This window comes from Lampetra planeri, chromosome 20, assembly GCF_965212315.1.
Source record: "Lampetra planeri chromosome 20, kcLamPlan1.2.h2, whole genome shotgun sequence".
In the NCBI taxonomy this organism is placed as follows: Eukaryota; Metazoa; Chordata; class Hyperoartia; order Petromyzontiformes; family Petromyzontidae; genus Lampetra; species Lampetra planeri.
Genome location: NC_136126.1, coordinates 12,552,268 through 12,571,877, shown reverse-complemented (window position 1 = coordinate 12,571,877; position 19,610 = coordinate 12,552,268). Strand labels below are relative to the sequence as shown.

Sequence of the window (19,610 nt, the reverse complement as noted above, 5' to 3'; positions counted from 1 at the left end):
TTGTTTTGATTTAAAGCTTTCGTGACTGCAGGGATTCATCTTCTTGGTTCTTTCGGTAAAGTCACGTAGAAGGGAAGTAATAAAATAATAAAAATAAAACATAATAAAATTATTCTCACGACGTTTCGGCCACAACGCAAGCAGCCGTCCCCAGGTCCGCCTCGACGGACCTGGTTTTCACCTGAGGACGGCTGCTTGCGTTGTGGCCGAAACGTCGTGAGAATAATTTTATTATGTTTTATTTTTATTATTTTATTACTTCCCTTCTACGTGACTTTACCGAAAGAACCAAGAAGATGTGTTATTGTTGTTGTGCTGCTTGTTTTGCACTTTTGTTTCACGCTCGTTTGGCAACGCCCAGCAGCGCCAGCTCTTCTGTCGCGTGGAACTTTGCCGAAGGTTGCTCGCGGTTTAGGGATGTGGTACAGTGGCTCGTGTTTAACTCCACACTTATTGTTATTTTAATAGTTGTATTAAACGGTATTTATTTAATGCAGTCATTTGTAATTAATAATATCGCTTGTTAATCAAAACGCGTTGGGCGTTAATTGCGCGTGAAGGAAGTTGTGAGGTAAAGACGTGACGCGTTGTTTACGCGGTGCCCCTCTCGGCGTGGCCGAGCGGCCTGGAGAGGCCTCCTCTGTGTGGGAGACCTCCACGGGCCTGGGGCGGTGGTGGTGTGGTGGTGGTTGTGGTGGTGGTGTGGTTGTTGTGGTGTGGTGGTTGTTGTGGTGGTGGTGTGGTTGTTGTGGTGTGGTGGTTGTTGTGGTGGTGGTGTGGTGGTTGTTGTGGTGGTGTGGTTGTTGTGTGGTTGTGGTGGTGGTGTGGTTGTTGTGGTGTGGTGGTTGTGGTGATGTGGTTGTTGTGGTGTGGTTGTGGTGGTAGTGTGGTTGGTGTGGTGGTGTGGTGATTGTTGTGGTGGTGGTTGTTGTGGTGGTGTGGTTGTGGTGGTTGTTGTGGGGTGGTTGTAGTGATTGATGTGGCGGTGTGGTTGTTGTGGTGGTGGTGTGGTTGTTGTTGTGATTGTTGTGGTGGTGTGGTTGTAGTGATTGTTGTGGTGGTGGTGTTGGCGTTCGAGGTGTTCCTGGTGTTGTTGGTTGTGGGGAGCGGTGGTGCAGCGGTTAGCGCGTTGCGTTACGAAGCCGGCCACCCGAGTTCGATTCCCGCTCACGACCACCAACACCAGTGACGATTATCTGATCCGGTCCTGGGCCTCTCCTAGGTTGACTCAGCCTCAAATGAGCACCGAGTGCGGTGTGCAATCAACGCCACGAGGGAGACAAAGGCGGCCGAGTGTGGTGCTAACCACCGACCCCCTCGTGTGCCAGCCTTCATTGGTGCTCGCTGTATGGGGGATCTTAATCTATGGGGAGCGGTGGCGCAGTGGTTAGTGCCCTACACTCTGAACCCGGCGACCCCAGATTGATTCCCGCTCGGGGTCAATGCCAGCGATGATGATTATCTGAACCGATCCTGGGCTTCCCCAGGTCGACTCGGCCTCAAAGTACCCGCTGCGATGTGGAAACATCGCCACTAAGGAGACAAAGGCGGTGGGGCATGGTGCTGGCCACCCACCCTCTCGTGTGCCGTGACGCTCCTCAGGTGATCGCTAACGGCACTTGCCCCAACAATCTGTTAGGGCAACACGGGGGGGTCTTTCGTTGGTGGTGGTACTGTGAAACGATGTTCTTGTTACCCCACAGATGTTACACACCGCGATGTTTGGCACAGATGTGGCGGCCATCTCGGACACCATCTTGTTGAGACTTTTCTGCATGGCGGTGTCTGGGTCCTGGTCCTGCACTCAGCCGCAGACAGCCAGCAACACACACGGCACAGGTGATCACCACTCAGCCACAGACAGCAACACACACGGCACAGGTGATCACCACTCAGCCACAGACAGCATCACACACGGCACAGGTGATCACCACTCAGCCACAGACAGCAACACACACGGCACAGGTGATCACCACTCAGCCACAGACAGCATCACACACGGCACAGGTGATCACCACTCAGCCACAGACAGCAACACACACGGCACAGGTGATCACCACTCAGCCACAGACAGCAACACACACGGCACAGGTGATCACCACTCAGCCACAGACAGCAACACACACGGCACAGGTGATCACCACTCAGCCACAGACAGCATCACACACGGCACAGGTGATCACCACTCAGCCACAGACAGCAACACACACGGCACAGGTGATCACCACTCAGCCGCAGACAGCCAGCAACACACACGGCACAGGTGATCACCACTCAGCCACAGACAGCAACACACACGGCACAGGTGATCACCACTCAGCCACAGACAGCATCACACACGGCACAGGTGATCACCACTCAGCCACAGACAGCAACACACACGGCACAGGTGATCACCACTCAGCCACAGACAGCATCACACACGGCACAGGTGATCACCACTCAGCCACAGACAGCAACACACACGGCACAGGTGATCACCACTCAGCCACAGACAGCAACACACACGGCACAGGTGATCACCACTCAGCCACAGACAGCAACACACACGGCACAGGTGATCACCACTCAGCCACAGAGCATCACACACGGCACAGGTGATCACCACTCAGCCACAGACAGCAACACACACGGCACAGGTGATCACCACTCAGCCACAGACAGCAACACACACGGCACAGGTGATCACCACTCAGCCACAGACAGCAACATACGGCACAGGTGATCACCACTCAGCCACAGACAGCAACACACGGCACAGGTGATCACCACTCAGCCACAGACAGCAACACACACAGCACAGGTGATCACCACTCAGCCACAGACAGCATCACACACGGCACAGGTGATCACCTCTCAGCCACAGACAGCAACACACGGCCCAGGTGATCACCACTCAGCCGCAGACAGCATCACACACGGCACAGGTGATCACCACTCAGCCACAAACAGCAACACACGGCACAGGTGATCACCACTCAGCCACAGACAGCAACACACACGGCACAGGTGATCACCACTCAGCCACAGACAGCAACACACACGGCACAGGTGATCACCACTCAGCAGCAGACAGCAACACACGGCACAGGTGATCACCACTCAGCCACAGACAGCATCACACACGGCACAGGTGATCACCACTCAGCCACAGACAGCAACACACGGCACAGGTGATCACCACTCACTCAGCCGCAGACAGCATCACACACGGCACAGGTGATCACCACTCAGCCACAGACAGCAACACACGGCACAGGTGATCACCACTCAGCCACAGACAGCAACACACACGGCACAGGTGATCACCACTCAGCCACAGACAGCAACACACACAGCACAGGTGATCACCACTCAGCCGCAGACAGCATCACACACGGCACAGGTGATCACCACTCAGCCACAGACAGCAACACACGGCACAGGTGATCACCACTCAGCCACAGACAGCAACACACACGGCACAGGTGATCACCACTCAGCAGCAGACAGCAACACACACAGCACAGGTGATCACTACTCAGCAGCAGACGGCCAGCATCACTTGTAGCACAGGTGATCATCAGCAGATGAGAGACACAATCTCAAGATTCATATTTGTTTTGTTTAACCAGGCGAGAACTCGAGAAACACAGATGAATCGCATTTGTAAGAGTTACCTGGCTCAGAAGCAATGAAATAAAAAAACCATGAGCAGCAATGAAGCAAAGAGCAATCAGGCCCATAAAACAACCATGTATAAATTATAACAAAAACAACTGTGATTCAGAAAAAGTTTATCAAGAAACTGTGCACAAACATAAATAATGTTAAGTAAGATATTCAACTTTGTAAGCACATCACTTTACAGTATGTTTGAGAAAACAGGCATTTTTCCAGAACAAAGCTCCAGCTTTTACACATTTGCTAAAGATGTTTTGATTATGATAACGCATCTAAAGAATAACGTTTAAATCGGTATATGCTGCGTGTCGGGAAATATCGGTCAGAAACTTGAAACTTTTAATAACTAAAAAGTGCGCTCAGGAGCAAGAATACATGCTTGCTTGGAATTACACTGAGAGGAAGAGGAGCACATGGAGCAGTGAGCAAACACAAACTAGAGGCGACATATTGACGACTGAATAAAAGCAAGTGGACTTGGGCAGGGCGCGTCGCTTGCAGGGTTCATAGCTGATGGCCGGGGCTGGGGATGGAATGGCAGCCAAAGGATGGAAACGTGCGAGAGAGCAACTACAGCGGAAATGGAACAACGAGATCAGTTTACGTGCGGGAGTGAGGTGGGTTCGTGGCATCGCAGGACCAACATGGGGAGGCCCCTGTACAGCAGTAGATAGGCCATTGATAGTGATGAGAATGTAGCCTTTGGATAACCACACGGACATCATTTACCCGATACAACTACACGGTGCCGTCCTCGCCCCCCACATGCAGCGACTGCGATGCGTGCGCCGCCTCGGCTGCAGATAAGGAGTTTAGTGGAGGTCGGCGATCATGCGTGGGTGGTAATGTGGATAACGGGAGCAGAAGATAGGACGAGTTTCCTTGTCGAGTCAAACTAACCGATGTTTGTGTGTCGTCTCTCTGTCTCTCGGTTGCTCTGTGTATATCTTTGTCTCCCTCTGTCTCCCTCATCCACTGCCTCCCTCAGTCGCCATCAAGAGTACGGCACCCGGTGAAGGAGACAACTTCATCTCTCTACCCCGGTCCCATTCCTGACTCCCCTCCACACAACAACATCCACAGGGAATTGCCCTGTACTCTCCTCCACACCGCAAGGTCCACGGGGGAGTGCCTTGCATTCCCCTGCACACAACACAAACACGGTGAAGTGCCCCGTACTCACCTACCCAGAACAAGTTACACGGGGAAACGCCCTAGATTCTCCTACTCACTATCAGCGACATGGCAGAGCACCCCGTACTCTCCTACTCACTACAAGATACACAGGGGAAACGTCCTGTTCTCTCCTACTCACTGCAAGATATACGGGAGCGTGCACCTGTACTCTCCTCCACCGCCTCGTCCCGTGTGCACTCCCAGGAGGAATGGCGCTAACCCGGTGTGAATTCGATGTAACCGCCCTGACCGGACGCGCGCTGTGAGTGACTCACGCCGCCGCCTCGCACCCCGCGCCACCAGCCCAGCACCGTCTCCACGCCACGCTCGGTACCTAAGCCGATACCGCCTGGCCTTGCTGGGGTTCACGTCGTTAAATTACTTACGAGCACACCACTCAAATAGCCCGACTCTTGCACTCTCCAAACGAGGGCTCCGATCGTTGTGAACTCACCTCGAGTCTCCCTAGCCTGGCTCTCCGCACCAAAAGGTGACCGCCTGGTCCTCACCGTCACTTTCGGACGAAAACTGCACGCCGCGTCACAAAGGAGCATGTACCGCCTCGTCGGTGTGCGTCCACTCCCCACGCGGCTCGGTCCACGCTATCTCGCCGCCGTTTGCTTCCCCCTGCCCCTGGTATTGTGTCTTGTCCCTGTTTGTCGATCTGCCCTTTAGTCCACGAGCACAGCCAAGATATTTCACTTGTCGATACCACCTGAGCAAGGTGGCATCACTTCAGTGGTTCCAATCTCGATGTGGCCAACAACAAAATCACGTGATAACAACTTCAGGTTGAGTAGGTTTATAAATAATCCAATTCATATTAATCCTTGTAAATAAATCGGAGCGACCGGGAGTTTTGCGACCTTACGTAGAACTAGTTTATGTTCTGGCCCATGGACTTTCTATCGGTCCCTGTGGCTCTCTCCCTGCTGCTCCCTCTCGTCGTCGTTGCGCTCGCCACGTGCTCCTGTTGAGTGTGGCTGTTGCAGCTCCAGTCCACTGCGCTACCCTTTTCCCTCCCTGCCCTACCAAGGGTCACGTGATTGCAGTGTTCAAAATATTTGGCGTCGCGTATTTATATATTGCTGCCATTTTGTCGAATAATAAAGACATCTTTCTATTCTGCCAAATGCAAAGTAGATATCCGTGCAGCCCGAATACCAGGGCACGTGTCACACGCACACTGGAGACATTTAATCAGTGGAATTTTACCAAAGGACATTCCATGAGATTCACATTACCAGTCCACTCGCGTTAATGAAATGGTAATGAGCAATGTCCTAGCCATGGTGGAACGGGTCTTGTGTTTCGTGTGTTTCGCGTGTTTGCATGCGAGGTGCCCAAGAGTGGCAGTACAGCAAATGGGTTCGTTCACTTTGAGAGTTATCCCCTCATGGGAAACCGTGCGTGACACTGCTGAATACGTCTTGAGACTCGGTGCGGCTTTCATAATTTTGATTTTAATGCCATATTTGTTTTAATTCATAAAGTCTCGAGACTCGTATTCAGGACGGTTGTCAGGTTTTTGTCGCAGTAGGGGCGATGTTAACTAGAGCTTAACTTTATTTTACCAGGTAAGGCTCACTGAGCTATGTAGCTCTCAGAAGCGACCTGGCCACAAATAACGAAGTGGCTTATGTGGAACGTTATTGCAGCGAAATACTCTGAACGCATGATTATAAATGTGGAGGGAAAAACTGGAGGACCTGGAGAAAAATCCACACGACCACGTGGAGAATATGCAAACTTAAAATATACAGACGTCAGAGTCAGGACTGAACCCATGACCTGCATAGCAGGCGAGGTATTTAACATCTCGCCTATGGTGTGTGCAATCCCAATTGCGTGATTTGAAGGAAAAAATATCAAAGTTGCCAAATTGGGACCATAACTCTGGCACAATGGCCTTACTCTTTGCGAATTACATCACAGGATCTTTAACGTCCACTGTGAACGAGGCAGGTGGCATTTCGTATGTATTTCTATGGTAAATATGCCCGCACTGATAACCAGGGCAGCTGCTAGATTAGAACCAGCAACTGCCCTGGTTCACAATATCTCTACAGTGGACATGTATCTACACTGTATGGAGTGTTTTTCTGTTTGCCCTCAGGTAACAACACCACATCTGCAGTGCATCTAACTTGGATACAAAACAATGGACGAAACATTGCCAAGAGCGCACGGTCACAGCAAAGTGTTCGAGCGCCTTGTCGTGTGTGGGTGTTGCGACTGTTAATGATTTGGCTTATTCCTTTTAAAGTTTTATTTGCAGTTTCTCTGCGACACATTAGCACCTGTGTTCATAAACCAGCGAAGATATGACGTTGACATGATCAGCAAGCCGGCCTCTAGAAGGCGATAAGTCCACAAGTAAACTGGTGAGACCGAAAACACCACATTCTGCCGGTGAGGAAAACGAAAAATACAAAGATATATTTACGAAACGTGCCGGGGGCGACTGGTGGTTGTAATTATCCCCTCCGAAGGACTGCAAGGCAGGAGTTGGCATTGTACTTGGCCAAAAAAGAGACTGGGTGCAGGGAGCGTGCGTGGACCTTGTGCCCGGGCAGCTCGTTCAGGGTCAGCCCACTGCGAACGTGTTAAAAAGTCCCATTTAGGAGAGGCGTTACTCTATGTATCTGACAAATAACGACAAGTCCCTCTCGTCGAAGCCGTGCTCACAAGCACGTGCGTGCCGGGCGCACAACAAACAATCCTCAACCCATAACTTGACGCGGCTTTCCAGGGTGGCGCTGTTGGAATTCCCCACGGCGACGCGAGTCGATGTCAACTCCACATGCGCCGAGCTTACCGACAACACCGGCGTGGCCCGACCTTCATGTCCCAAAGGAAGAGGCTCCTGTTGCGCACGCGACTCGCGGCGACCACTCTGCGCGTTCACCGCATTGCCCGTTCAGCGTTTGCCTTCGACTGGAGGTCTGGAGGTCTCCCTTCGCTCGACTGTCCCCAGCGGCAGCAGCGGCAGCAGCTCGCCACGGACCCACTGTGCTTTACACACAAACCTTTGTCCTCGTGTCGTACAGCAATGTTTACACAGCAACTTCACACCTTAAGTTACAGAACTGTACACCTCTTGTGTTTAATAATTCACCTGGTCTGGCCAGGCTCCAGGGCGCCTCAGGCAGGGTTCGATGTCCGCGTTATCCAGCTGGGGGGTTCTCGCGTGCGAGCGGGTCGATGGTGTCAGTTTAACACGGAGGAGGCTTTCGCGACCAATATCCATAATGGAGGTTTTTTTTGGATTAGATCGTGTAAATAGATAACTGTGTCGTTAAACCTGCCACCACCCGACACAGCCAATTAGTAAGGTTTGTCACATAACAGAACGTGCCAATTCGTTACTAGTACAGCACACAAATGTGGCTGTCGCCTGATGAAGCTGTTGTAATTACTGGCGAAACGTCGTACTCACATTGTAAATGTTGCGGCTTTGCACTCCAACACACCGGTGATGCTGTACTAGTATACTACACTACACACTAGTGCTGTACTAGTGACGAATTGGCATGTTCTGTTTACGTGACAACCCTGACTAGTTGGCTGTGTCGGGTGGTGGCGGGTTTAACGACACATACATTTACGCGATCCAACCCAAAAAACCTTTATTATTGCCGGTGTCGGTTACCAGTGACTGCACAAGAATCGCAATGAAGGACACCTTGACACGCGCACACGCACACACAACCTCGCCTGCACATCCAAATCCGCACGCTCGCATCAACTCACTGGCACGCGGCCCGAGTCCCCGTGGCTGAATGTCTGTGCACTGCTATGCGATGCCGGCGGGCCGAGTTCGATTCCTGGCGACGGGAAACATCTCTGACGCCGGTGCCGAGGCTCCGAGGTAAACGCACGGGTTGGTGGGCCAGCAAGAGATGGAGGTGGGGCTTGGTAGATCAGCAAGGGATGGGCGTTGGAGTTGGTGCGGATTGGCTGTGGGGTGGGACTCGACTCATTTTTTCCTGGCCAACGGGCCCAACAAACGTTAGAAAATGTTTGAAGGGATAACTTTTGTGGAATACTCATTTATTATAATCAACTTTCGGCAGAATCGCACAAAAGAACGGATGCAAAAACCATGAATCGCGCCCCGAATCACTGACGGCGATGCCGCCAGGAGGGCGCGGTGACGAGACTCGGAAACAATCCTCGAACGAGGATGTCTCCTGTGCGAGAAGTGACCCTGGGAAAAAAACCACGCAGGTGGGCAGAGACACGCAACTAAATGATTAAAAACAAGTTTTACCCTTTCTGGAAATAAAACGGGAGGTTTTAAGATGTTTAAACGCCAAATAGATAGCTCTTTTCAAGGCATCAAGTCTTTTTTTCAAGGCAAAATATGCAAACGCGCTCTGATATAGCAAGGTCGTAGCCACGGAGTCAACATTGGGGGGGGGGGACATCCCCCCCCCAATATATATTATAATTACGGCCTTGTAATATAAGCATTATCTTCGAAACTGCTTGGCCTACACCAGGCATCTATTTGGTGTGTGGACATCCTAACACCTGTTTTATTTCCAGAAAGGATAAAACATAACTTTTTGTTATCATTTTGGATGCTTGCAAAGGGGTCCGTCCCATGGAGACACGAAACGAAAGTCTGTTGAGGTTAGAAATGTGACGACCGTCACCTGCTGGACTGACCACGTCGCTGTCTAGCGCAATGAAACTTCTAAATAATGATAGAGTGGACAATACGCCTCCTCGTATCCAAAATCTGTCCCTCGGCATACAAAAATATGTAAAAGCACGTTTAACACAACTCATCAGCCACCACAATGACGTTCATTACGAGCTTGTGCTATGCGTTATCAAGTTGTGCGTCAACTCGAGTGGGACCCTTATCTCACGGAGAGGGTCAATAAACCATTCGACTATCTGGGCCGTCCACTTCCCCAGTGGACAATAAAAAAAACCCCTGGCGTCATTCGCAAGAGTAAACCATTGTGTGCCGGCCTCGGGGGAGGGGGGGTGCAAAGGTGCCACACTTCGAAAATGACGCCACAAATTACTCAATTTAAATTATGCACAACAACTGCCAGTCGCCACTCATTAATAATGTCACCATGGCACTTGTGCCAGGCTATTTGCACGTTAAGGCCACGAAGTGTCGAAAGCCCGCTGGAAGGTCACAGGACATACTCAGCGAGTGCAGGGCCTGTATCATACGTTATAAAGGGGCCCTAAATAAAAAACACAAATATTAAAACAAATGTTTAACTTGCATAGTAAAGTAATTGTATGTTTTCATTTGCTATACAGCCAGATAATACGACAAATCGCTAACCTTAAACACCCAGTCGTTCATAAAAGTTGAAGGCGGTATAGAACTATAGTAATAGAGCAAGTGCAGAATCACTGAACCGGAATTGATAGCTTGAAAGCATTTAGCGCGTGGCCCTTGAAAGTGCGGGACCCGAAGCATATGTAGCTACTTTTGCTACTCGGAAAATCCGGCACTGCCCAGGTGCCATGGGTTGACCGAGATGACTGCCCAATGCACCGTGCGTGCCCTCTACTGTGCACACTCTCTCATCGCTCCCTACTGGCAGCAGACTCATGCCCCAGGTCACTCGCAAATCAAACTATCGTCGGCTCTTGACTTCTCACCTGGTTCAAATAAACTTAAACGCATATGTTTGGTGCACGTCGAGATTCATTCCAGTGTGGCCAAAAACGATTGTGCGTGGCAAAATGTTTATCAGCTAAATGCCAATGTCTGTCGAGGTCTGCTCGCAATGCGCGGGCTTGAAGAGAGAGAGAGAGTTTGTGTTGTTTTGCTGTTCAAGGAGTGCAGACCACGGTGGATTGCATTGATGGTCCATAGTTTGGGTTGCTTGTGTTGCGTGGCCGCAATCGCACTGCTGCGGCTTGTCTTCAATGTTCCATTACTGAATGAGAAATAGATTAAAGTCCTGCGTCTCACTGAATACTGGAAGTGTTTATTATCGCATGGAAACACTTTGTATGCATGCGAGCACATGGGCACGCCGAGACTTCAAATGAAAAAACAAACTTCATACACCACTGAAGGCTGTTTTAAGGTTCGAAGGTAAACATTTCATGATGTCAAGTATAGTACAAAAAAATACGAAGTACAAAAACCGTTTGAACAGCTGACATTTGCAATGTTATGATGATTGATCTCATTTGTCCAGGAACGTGCTACCGAGTCTCGTAACCAGAGTTCGAATCCCGCTCACGGCCAACACCAGTGACGATTATCTGAACTGGTCCTGGGCCACTTCCCCTAGGTCGACTCAGCGTCAAATGAGTAGCTGGTGCGGTGCGTAAACATCGCCACTGGGGAAACAAAGGCAGTCGGGCGTGGTGCTGGCCACCCATCCACTCGTGTGCCGTGCCGGCCTTCATTAGATGCTCGCGAACAGCACTTGCCCCAATTCTGTTAAGGCTACACGGGGGATCTTTGTATTTGGTTACTATAATCCCAACCGAGTAATTGGCGGGGAATTTCGCTAATTTAAAAGTTTGGACCATGACGCCATGTCAGGATGGATGACTTTTTTTTACTTCTTTAAACAATATACAATCAATCAAATTGTGTCAGGGTGTGATCATGAACCTTGGTCACTCCACAGTAAAGAAATGGCTTAGCCGATATGCACAGCATTACACCATTTCAAATGAGTTTAGACTTTTCACAAATTATTATGCACTCGGAGCATTGGGCCGTCCATTCACAAAAAGATAAAATAATTAAAGGTGAGTCGTACAAACATGGTGTGGAAACACTTGTTTTCATTGTACGTTCAATGTGTAGTGGTGATACGCGCTGGGGTAGCGATCAGGTGCCAGCGCGTCGTGATTGGATGTGTGTGTGGTGACGCGCGCTGACGGTGAGGGATCAGGGGTCAGCGCGGGATCGTGGGTTGTGTGGTGCTGATTGGCTGGGTGCCGGTGACGCGCTGGTGTGGGAGTGATCGGGTGGCAGCGCGGCGTGATTGGTTGGTGAGTGGAAACACGCGCTGGGGGAAAGAGGATCGTAGAGATAGCGCGTTGTGATTGGTTCACTAAGGAGCGATGCTCACATCGAGGTCCGCATCCGCTCTGTCTCCCGGGAGGAGGGACTATATAAGGTGATGCGCACAGGCGCACGGGGAGGGTGTAACCAGCGAAGACTGAAGACGGAGAGGAAGGGATAGGGCCCTGCGGTACCTAGTCCCGCAGTCCTGAGGACCGGGACTCTGTGTAACCTAGAGGCGGAGTGTAGGGTGAGCATGCAGTGTCAGCATGCAGAGTGTGTAGCCAGAGGCATAGGGTCTACATGAGACGAGTCTACACGAGACGAGTGATGTGTGTGTAGCCAGAGGCATAGGGTCTACACGAGACAAGTCTACACGAGACGAGTGATGTGTGTGTAGCCAGAGGCATAGGGTCTACACGAGACGAGTCTACACGAGACGAGTGAGGTGTGTGTAGCCGGAGGCATAGGGTCTACACGAGACGAGTCTACACGAGACGAGTGATGTGTGTGTAGCCAGAGGCCTAGAGTCTACACGAGACGAGTGAAGAGTGTAGACGGAGGCAGAGGGTCTACACGAGTCAAGTACAGTGTGCTATAAGAAGAATAGAGGTTACGAGTTGTACCGGTGTATGGTGACCGTACTCGGAAGAATAGAGACCACACGTTGTATCGAGATAAGTGAAGATTTAATAAAAGAAGTGTGTTACCCGTCAAGGAGTTTCCTGCCGTCATTTCCAATACTTCAACTGGCGTCAGAAGTGAAACTGTCTTCCAAGCATGGATACAAGGAAGACCAATCGGACCCACGGGATTGACTGCGAGGACAACCTTGACGACCCGGGCCAGCTGCCGTCGGGGGGTGAGGACGAAGAATGGCCCATGCTGCAGGATCCGCCGGCGGCGCCGGAGGAGCGACGGGGGACCGAGGCCGTGCTCCGTGAGGCGCACTCTCGTCTGGCGGAGCTGCTGCTCGCCGCCGCGTCCATCCTGGCGGAAATCAGCTCGTCGGCTGGAGCGGAGACGGCGGCGGACATTCTACAGGGTCGCCCCGCAGATTCCCGCCAAAATGACTTGGCGATTCCCGCCATTTCATCGGCGTCGACTTTTGGCGGGAACGGCGACCGCCACGTGGCGGAGGTTCTCCAAGCGCGCCCTCTTACGTCATCAACGCGCGCTGCGGACCGCCATCAGTCATCCGCCATTGGGGCCGCCATCTTACACACCGACGGGGCGGCGGGAAGGAACCACGACGCGGAGGACGACTTAATTTTTCAACAGCGCCTCCCCGCATTGTCAGCCTTCAAGGCGGAAGGCGGGGACTGGGGCCAATTTCAGCGCAGGTTTTTGGCGCATCAGGAGATGTCTGCCTGGTCCGATGCTACGGCGCTGCGGGCACTGCCTGCCATGTTGGACGACAACGCGCTCGCAGCCTTCATGTCAGCTCGGAGGTCGGACCGCTCCACGCTTAAGGCAGCGCTGGGTCTCATGGCCAAGGTCTACGGACCTCCCTCGGCGTGCCGCCATCATTTTTATGCAAGGCGGAAGGCGGACACGGAGACCGCGCTCGCCTATCGCACGGCGTTGCTGGCTCTCGCCGATGCTGCATTCCCTCGGATGGACGAGGAGGGCCAGGATGCGATGGTTTTGGAGCAGCTGCTTAAGTTGGCGCAGGACCTGGGGGTCCCCATCAACACGGCCGACGAGATCGACATTTCTTCCTTACGGGTCGCTACGAGTATACAAGCGCACGAGGCCCTTCAACGCAAACAGGGGATCGTCTGCAACGCTGCCGTGGCCTCAGCTCCGGGTCCGGTGATCACCGAACCCCAAGTCGTCAGTCCGCGAGAGGAGGCGTTCACCGCGGGACGACCAGGGGACTGGAGGTCGGGGGGTCGGTCGCCTCTGCGATCGGCTCGCAAGCTGGAGCAACCGAGATCACCGACGACCCTCATCACGTGCTATAACTGCGGCCTCCGGGGCCACGTGGCGTCCGGTTGCCGCGCTCCCCGTCAGCGCGCCATGGGATCTCGGCTGGACGACGACCAAGGCCCCAAGGCATCCCTACAAACCCCGGCAAGTCGCGGCACCTCACATGCTCGGCCCACACACTCGACACGCATGGGCCGTCGCGGGGCGACGGAAGAGGGCCGGTTAGGGTTCGGGGATTCGGTTCGGCGAGGGGGTTTCGGCCGGGACCGGAGAGACATTGAATGGTCGGAGTTGGGGCATAGAATTGTGGCTGCTTCAGCGGGTTCATCCGTCGTTGCGGGTTCTATTGATGGGGTCGAGGTCAGGGTATTGGTGGACACGGGGGCGTCGGCGACTATTATATCGGACCTCATTTATAACATTCTCCCCGTCCAATGCCGTCCGCTGCTCCCAGTGGATGTGCCATTTTTCGCCGCAAATGGGGGATCGTTAGGCATTATCGGTCAGATTAGGGCGTCCATTTGCATTGGGGATATCAAATTGTCGGGACCCGTTTTCGTTTCGTCTTCTTTGGCGGTTCCTTGTCTATTGGGCACTGATTTTTTGGCTAAGATGCCCATTAAAATTCTAATCGATCAGCGTTGCATTGAACTACCTTCGGGTCGCCGTATTTCATTTTTGACGAGCCCTACTGAGATTCGGACGGCGTGCGCCACGATACAAGCATTGGCGACGCAGACCGTGCACGTGCCCCCGGGTTCACAGATGTTAATTCCCCTCCGGTTGCGGAAACCATGGGTGGAGGGGACTTCGGAACAAGGCATGCTTTTGGGTCCTTCTAACAGGGCTGTCGGGGGGGTCGATTTGTCGGTGGCTCACACTTTGGTTCGGGCGGACAAGGATCCGTTTGTGATGGTTTTAAACGCTGGGTTGCGGTCAGCCGTCATTCAGCAGGGTACCGTGCTGGCTCACGCGGCGCGGGTTCCTGCGGAGGAGCGGCTGGTTGCGCACGTTGATCCGAGCCCCACGCAGAACATTGAACCGAGGGAGGACCTTGAATGGGTCCATTCGCTGTGCGTGGGCTCGGACGATTTGTCAGGGGTGCAGTTGGGTGCGCTGCGCGAGTTACTAATGGAATTTTCTGATGTGTTCAGTAAACATAAATATGACATTGGGTGTACGGATTTGTTATGCCACCACATTGACACGGGCGATGCGGCACCGGTCAGGCTAAATCCCTTCCAACTGAGTCCTGCTGAAAAGGAACATGTTCAGTCGGCCGTTAACGATATGCTTGAAGCCGACATTATTTCGCCTTCCTCCAGTCCTTGGGGAGCACCTATTGCGCTGGTTAAGAAGCAAGACGGGTCCTTGCGATTTTGCGTAGATTTCCGTCGCCTGAATAAGATCTCTGTGGCTGACGCGTATCCGCTCCCCAGGATGGACGAGTCCCTCGATGCATTGTCTGGTGCGCGATATTTTTCGACTCTTGATTTGTTATCGGGGTTCTGGCAGTTGCCACTCGACGAAGAGTCTAAACCTAAGACAGCATTTCGGACTCCAGGGGGCCTGTTCCAGTTTAACCGGTTACCCATGGGACTTCACTCCTCTCCAGCGACGTTTCAGCGCCTTATGGAGTTGGTTTTGTCGGGCTTGCAATGGGAGACGTGCTTGATTTACCTTGACGATGTCATTGTTTTCAGTAAAACATTTGAGGAACACCTCCAGCGATTGAGAGGGGTGTTCTTGCGAATGCGATCGGCTAAATTGAAATTTAAACCGGCCAAATGCCACCTTTTTCGTAAGTCCGTTAGATACTTGGGTCACATTGTCGACTCTTCGGGGATCTCTACCGATCCCGCGAAGACGGACTGTGTCAGTTCATGGCCGACACCCACGTCAGTTGCAGACGTGCGCAGTTTCATCGGTTTTGCTTCGTATTACCGCCAATTCGTTGAGCACTTCGCCACTATTGCAAAACCCTTGCACGCTCTAACGGCGAAGGGTGTGAAGTTCCAATGGGGACCGGAAGAGGAGGCCGAGTTCTCCGCCCTCCGGGATGCCTTGGTGGGTGCCCCACCCTTGCGTTATCCGGATTTTGCGAGTCCCTTCTTGCTAGATACGGATGCTAGCAACACGGGCATTGGGGGGGTACTGTCCCAGGTCGTTGGGGGAGTCGAAAGGGTGGTCGCTTATGGTAGCAGGGTGTTGTCTCCGGCGGAGCAGCGCTACTGCGTCACCCGTCGTGAACTGCTCGCCATTGATTTTTTTGTACAACAGTTCAGACCGTATCTCTATGGTCGTCACTTTACGGTCCGGACGGACCACGCGGCGCTACAGTATTCATTGAGGGTCGCCCAACCCTCGGGCCAATTGTCACGGTGGTTGGAAGTCCTCCAAGACTATCAGTTCACGACCACATACCGTAAGGGGTTGCGACACACAAATGCCGATGCCCTGTCGCGATTGTTGCCTTGTCAGAAATGTGCGTGTCTATCGGGATCGGCGCGCTGTAAACCGCCGGTTGTGGAAGATAAAGGGGCATTGGTTGCGACCGTGGGCGCGCCAATCGGGGATGTCCCCGCTACCTCTCAGGATCGGGACTCGCTGCTCTCACTGTCGCTGAGTGAGTGGGGCTGCCTCCAAATGGCGGACAGCTCCCTGCTAGCATTGCGCCGCAGGGTGGGAGGTCCTAAAGAGGACCAGGAGCGAACTGGCTCCTATGTACTTAAACAGGGCATGTTGATGAGATGGGACAGTTTGTCCCGGCGGCATGCACTGGTGGTGCCTTCTGCTGTAAGGGGGAAAGTTGTTTTGGCCGCACACGAACGCCTCTTGCATTTGGGAGTAAACAAAACGCTTGCCCTGCTTCAGCGTGACTATTATTGGCCGAAAATGGGGAGTGACGTGGTAAATATTCTGAAGGGGTGCGTTGAGTGCGCCAGACGGAAACCACCGCCCGTGCCAGCTAATCCACCGCTGCAATCTATTCAGGTCTCGCGCACTAACGAGCTCGTTGCACTCGATATTTTGGGGCCTTTTCCAGTCACGCCTAGAGGGAATAAATACCTGTTGGTGGGGGTCGAATATTTCACCCGGTGGCCTATGGCGTGGCCTCTCGCCAACCAGTCGGCAGCGGCTGTGACAGACGCCTTTGTCCAGGGCTATGTCCTGGACAAGGGGGCTCCCGAACGCTTGCTGACCGACCAAGGGAAAAATTTTTTGAGTAAATTGTTGCAAGAGGTGTACGATCTGTTGGGTACCAAGAAGGTGCGTACCTCCCCGTACCACCCGCAGACGGACGGGATGGTGGAGAGACTTCACAAGACTTTGACTTCTATGCTGTGCCACCAGGTGTGTGAGGCACATGTAGATTGGGACCTGCAGGTCCCGGGGGTCCTTGCCGCGTATAGGATGGCTCCCCATGCAGCGACGGGTTTTTCCCCATTCTATTTGATGTACGGTCGGGAAGCCGACCCGCCCATGGAAACGCAGCTTGGCCTGTCCGCTCCACGAACTAATTCGAAATTGGCAGAACACATTAAATTCAATATTCACAAGCTGACAGAGGCAAGGGAGGCCGCACGGCTTAATTCGCGGGCTCGCCAAATTGCTAATGAACGGTTGCGGGCACAAAAGGTGTCCGTGCACGAATGGAAACCTGGTGACAGGGCCTGGCTGCATTGCCCTCAGGCACCCTTGGCTACGTCGCCTAAATTGTTAAGGCCATGGCGGGGGCCCGTGGAGGTCGTGCGCGTTGCACGGCCCCAGTGCGTTCAGATAAAATGGGGAAAACGACGGTGGTACGTCCACCCCTCCCGACTGAAACCGTTCTCGCCTCCACATGGCCTCCCATTGTGTCGTGAGGGCCGAGCATGTGACGTGACCGTCGACCCAAAGGGGGAAATGTCTCTGCCTGATCCTCACATGTCTCCGCCTGATCTGCTCCCAGGTGTCTCGGAACTGACAGCTGCCGACCACCGGCGGCCGGATCTTCGCGGCGGGGCCGGCCCTTTCAGGCCCGTTCCACGCCGTCTAGAGCAGCCGGAGCCGCCGGACGGTCGTCAGTGTCCCGTCCCATATGACGGACCGGCCAAACGGACTCGCGCCAGGTCGCGCTACTTTGTTTGACCTGCCACGTGAGGAGTCGAGGCAGTTGGAGCGCCTCGTCACTGCGTGTAGTTGCAGAGACGCTGGGCGCGTTCATTTTCTGGAAATCGCTTTTATTATGTTGTTCGTCGGGCTGTATATAGCTTCTTATAAGGTGTTGTGTGTGGTATTGTTAACTTTTCTTGTGTTAATTGCCAAATTGTACATAGGTTGTGTTGTTGTTGTTGTGTTACGGGGCACACTGGGGGGTGGGGGTTTTGTTGTGTTAACGTTGTGAGAGGTTGTTGGTTAGCAGCCGGGACGGCTGCGAGCTATGTGGGGGGGGGGGGGGGGGGGGGTGATGTAGTGGTGATACGCGCTGGGGTAGCGATCAGGTGCCAGCGCGTCGTGATTGGATGTGTGTGTGGTGACGCGCGCTGACGGTGAGGGATCAGGGGTCAGCGCGGGATCGTGGGTTGTGTGGTGCTGATTGGCTGGGTGCCGGTGACGCGCTGGTGTGGGAGTGATCGGGTGGCAGCGCGGCGTGATTGGTTGGTGAGTGGAAACACGCGCTGGGGGAAAGAGGATCGTAGAGATAGCGCGTTGTGATTGGTTCACTAAGGAGCGATGCTCACATCGAGGTCCGCATCCGCTCTGTCTCCCGGGAGGAGGGACTATATAAGGTGATGCGCACAGGCGCACGGGGAGGGTGTAACCAGCGAAGACTGAAGACGGAGAGGAAGGGATAGGGCCCTGCGGTACCTAGTCCCGCAGTCCTGAGGACCGGGACTCTGTGTAACCTAGAGGCGGAGTGTAGGGTGAGCATGCAGTGTCAGCATGCAGAGTGTGTAGCCAGAGGCATAGGGTCTACATGAGACGAGTCTACACGAGACGAGTGATGTGTGTGTAGCCAGAGGCATAGGGTCTACACGAGACAAGTCTACACGAGACGAGTGATGTGTGTGTAGCCGGAGGCATAGGGTCTACACGAGACGAGTCTACACGAGACGAGTGATGTGTGTGTAGCCAGAGGCCTAGAGTCTATACGAGACGAGTGAAGAGTGTAGACGGAGGCAGAGGGTCTACACGAGTCAAGTACAGTGTGCTATAAGAAGAATAGAGGTTACGAGTTGTACCGGTGTATGGTGACCGTACTCGGAAGAATAGAGACCACACGTTGTATCGAGATAAGTGAAGATTTAATAAAAGAAGTGTGTTACCCGTCAAGGAGTTTCCTGCCGTCATTTCCAATACTTCAAATGGATGCTCTCAGCGGTGTGGCTGTGGCCGTACGGGCACTTGCCACACAGCACGAGGTGGACCGCCACTCTTCCGAACGGCTCCTCTGCTACGGTGTTTAGGCAGAGGAGCACTTGCGGTAATCGTGTCAGTCGAGTGTGTAGTGTGTGCACGCACGCGTGTGAACGTCAGTGCATGGGTGAGGGGGAGTGTTTGAGATCGTCAGGGTCGCTGTGTGGATGAGATGGTGTGTTTGTGTGTGTGCTGCACTTCGAACCCGGAAAACCGAGTTCGATTCCCGCTTACAACCAACACCAGAGATTCTCAATGGGTTATGGGCCTCCCCTAGGTAGACTCAGCCTCAAGGGAAACAAAGGCGGCGTAGCGTGGTGCTTGCCACCCACTCGTGTGCCGTGCTGGCTGGCACAGGTGCTCGCTAACAGCACCGCCCCAAAATTATGTTCAGGCTCTACGCGTGGTGGGTCTGTCGGTTTAACAC

General features: G+C 53.1%; 1 protein-coding gene and 1 long non-coding RNA gene across 10 annotated transcripts in view; one reads left to right on the top strand and one right to left on the bottom strand.

The window, feature by feature from the left end:
• LOC144724457 (disabled homolog 2-interacting protein-like) overlaps nucleotides 1-19,556 on the bottom strand; it is a 48,162-nt gene extending 28,606 nt beyond the window's left edge. The window contains exons 1-3 of one of the 8 annotated variants that reach the window (XM_078603597.1): nucleotides 7,658-8,164; nucleotides 5,294-5,367; nucleotides 1,697-1,798 (exon numbers count right to left, since the gene is read on the bottom strand). In XM_078603597.1, the coding sequence (XP_078459723.1) occupies nucleotides 1,697-1,777 (81 nt within the window). In that variant the 5' untranslated portion in view covers nucleotides 1,778-1,798; nucleotides 5,294-5,367; nucleotides 7,658-8,164. The other 7 variants (XM_078603603.1, XM_078603598.1, XM_078603600.1 and 4 more) reach the window with 7 other exon arrangements.
• On the top strand, nucleotides 142-5,972 carry LOC144724460 (uncharacterized). Of its 2 annotated transcripts, none has more exons than XR_013586500.1 (3): nucleotides 142-399; nucleotides 1,704-1,839; nucleotides 4,652-5,972. It is a non-coding gene; the product is annotated as an uncharacterized LOC144724460 (long non-coding RNA). The 2 variants fall into 2 exon arrangements; XR_013586501.1 differs by having other exon boundaries at nucleotides 142-422.
• Nucleotides 19,557-19,610: the final 54 nt, after the last annotated feature.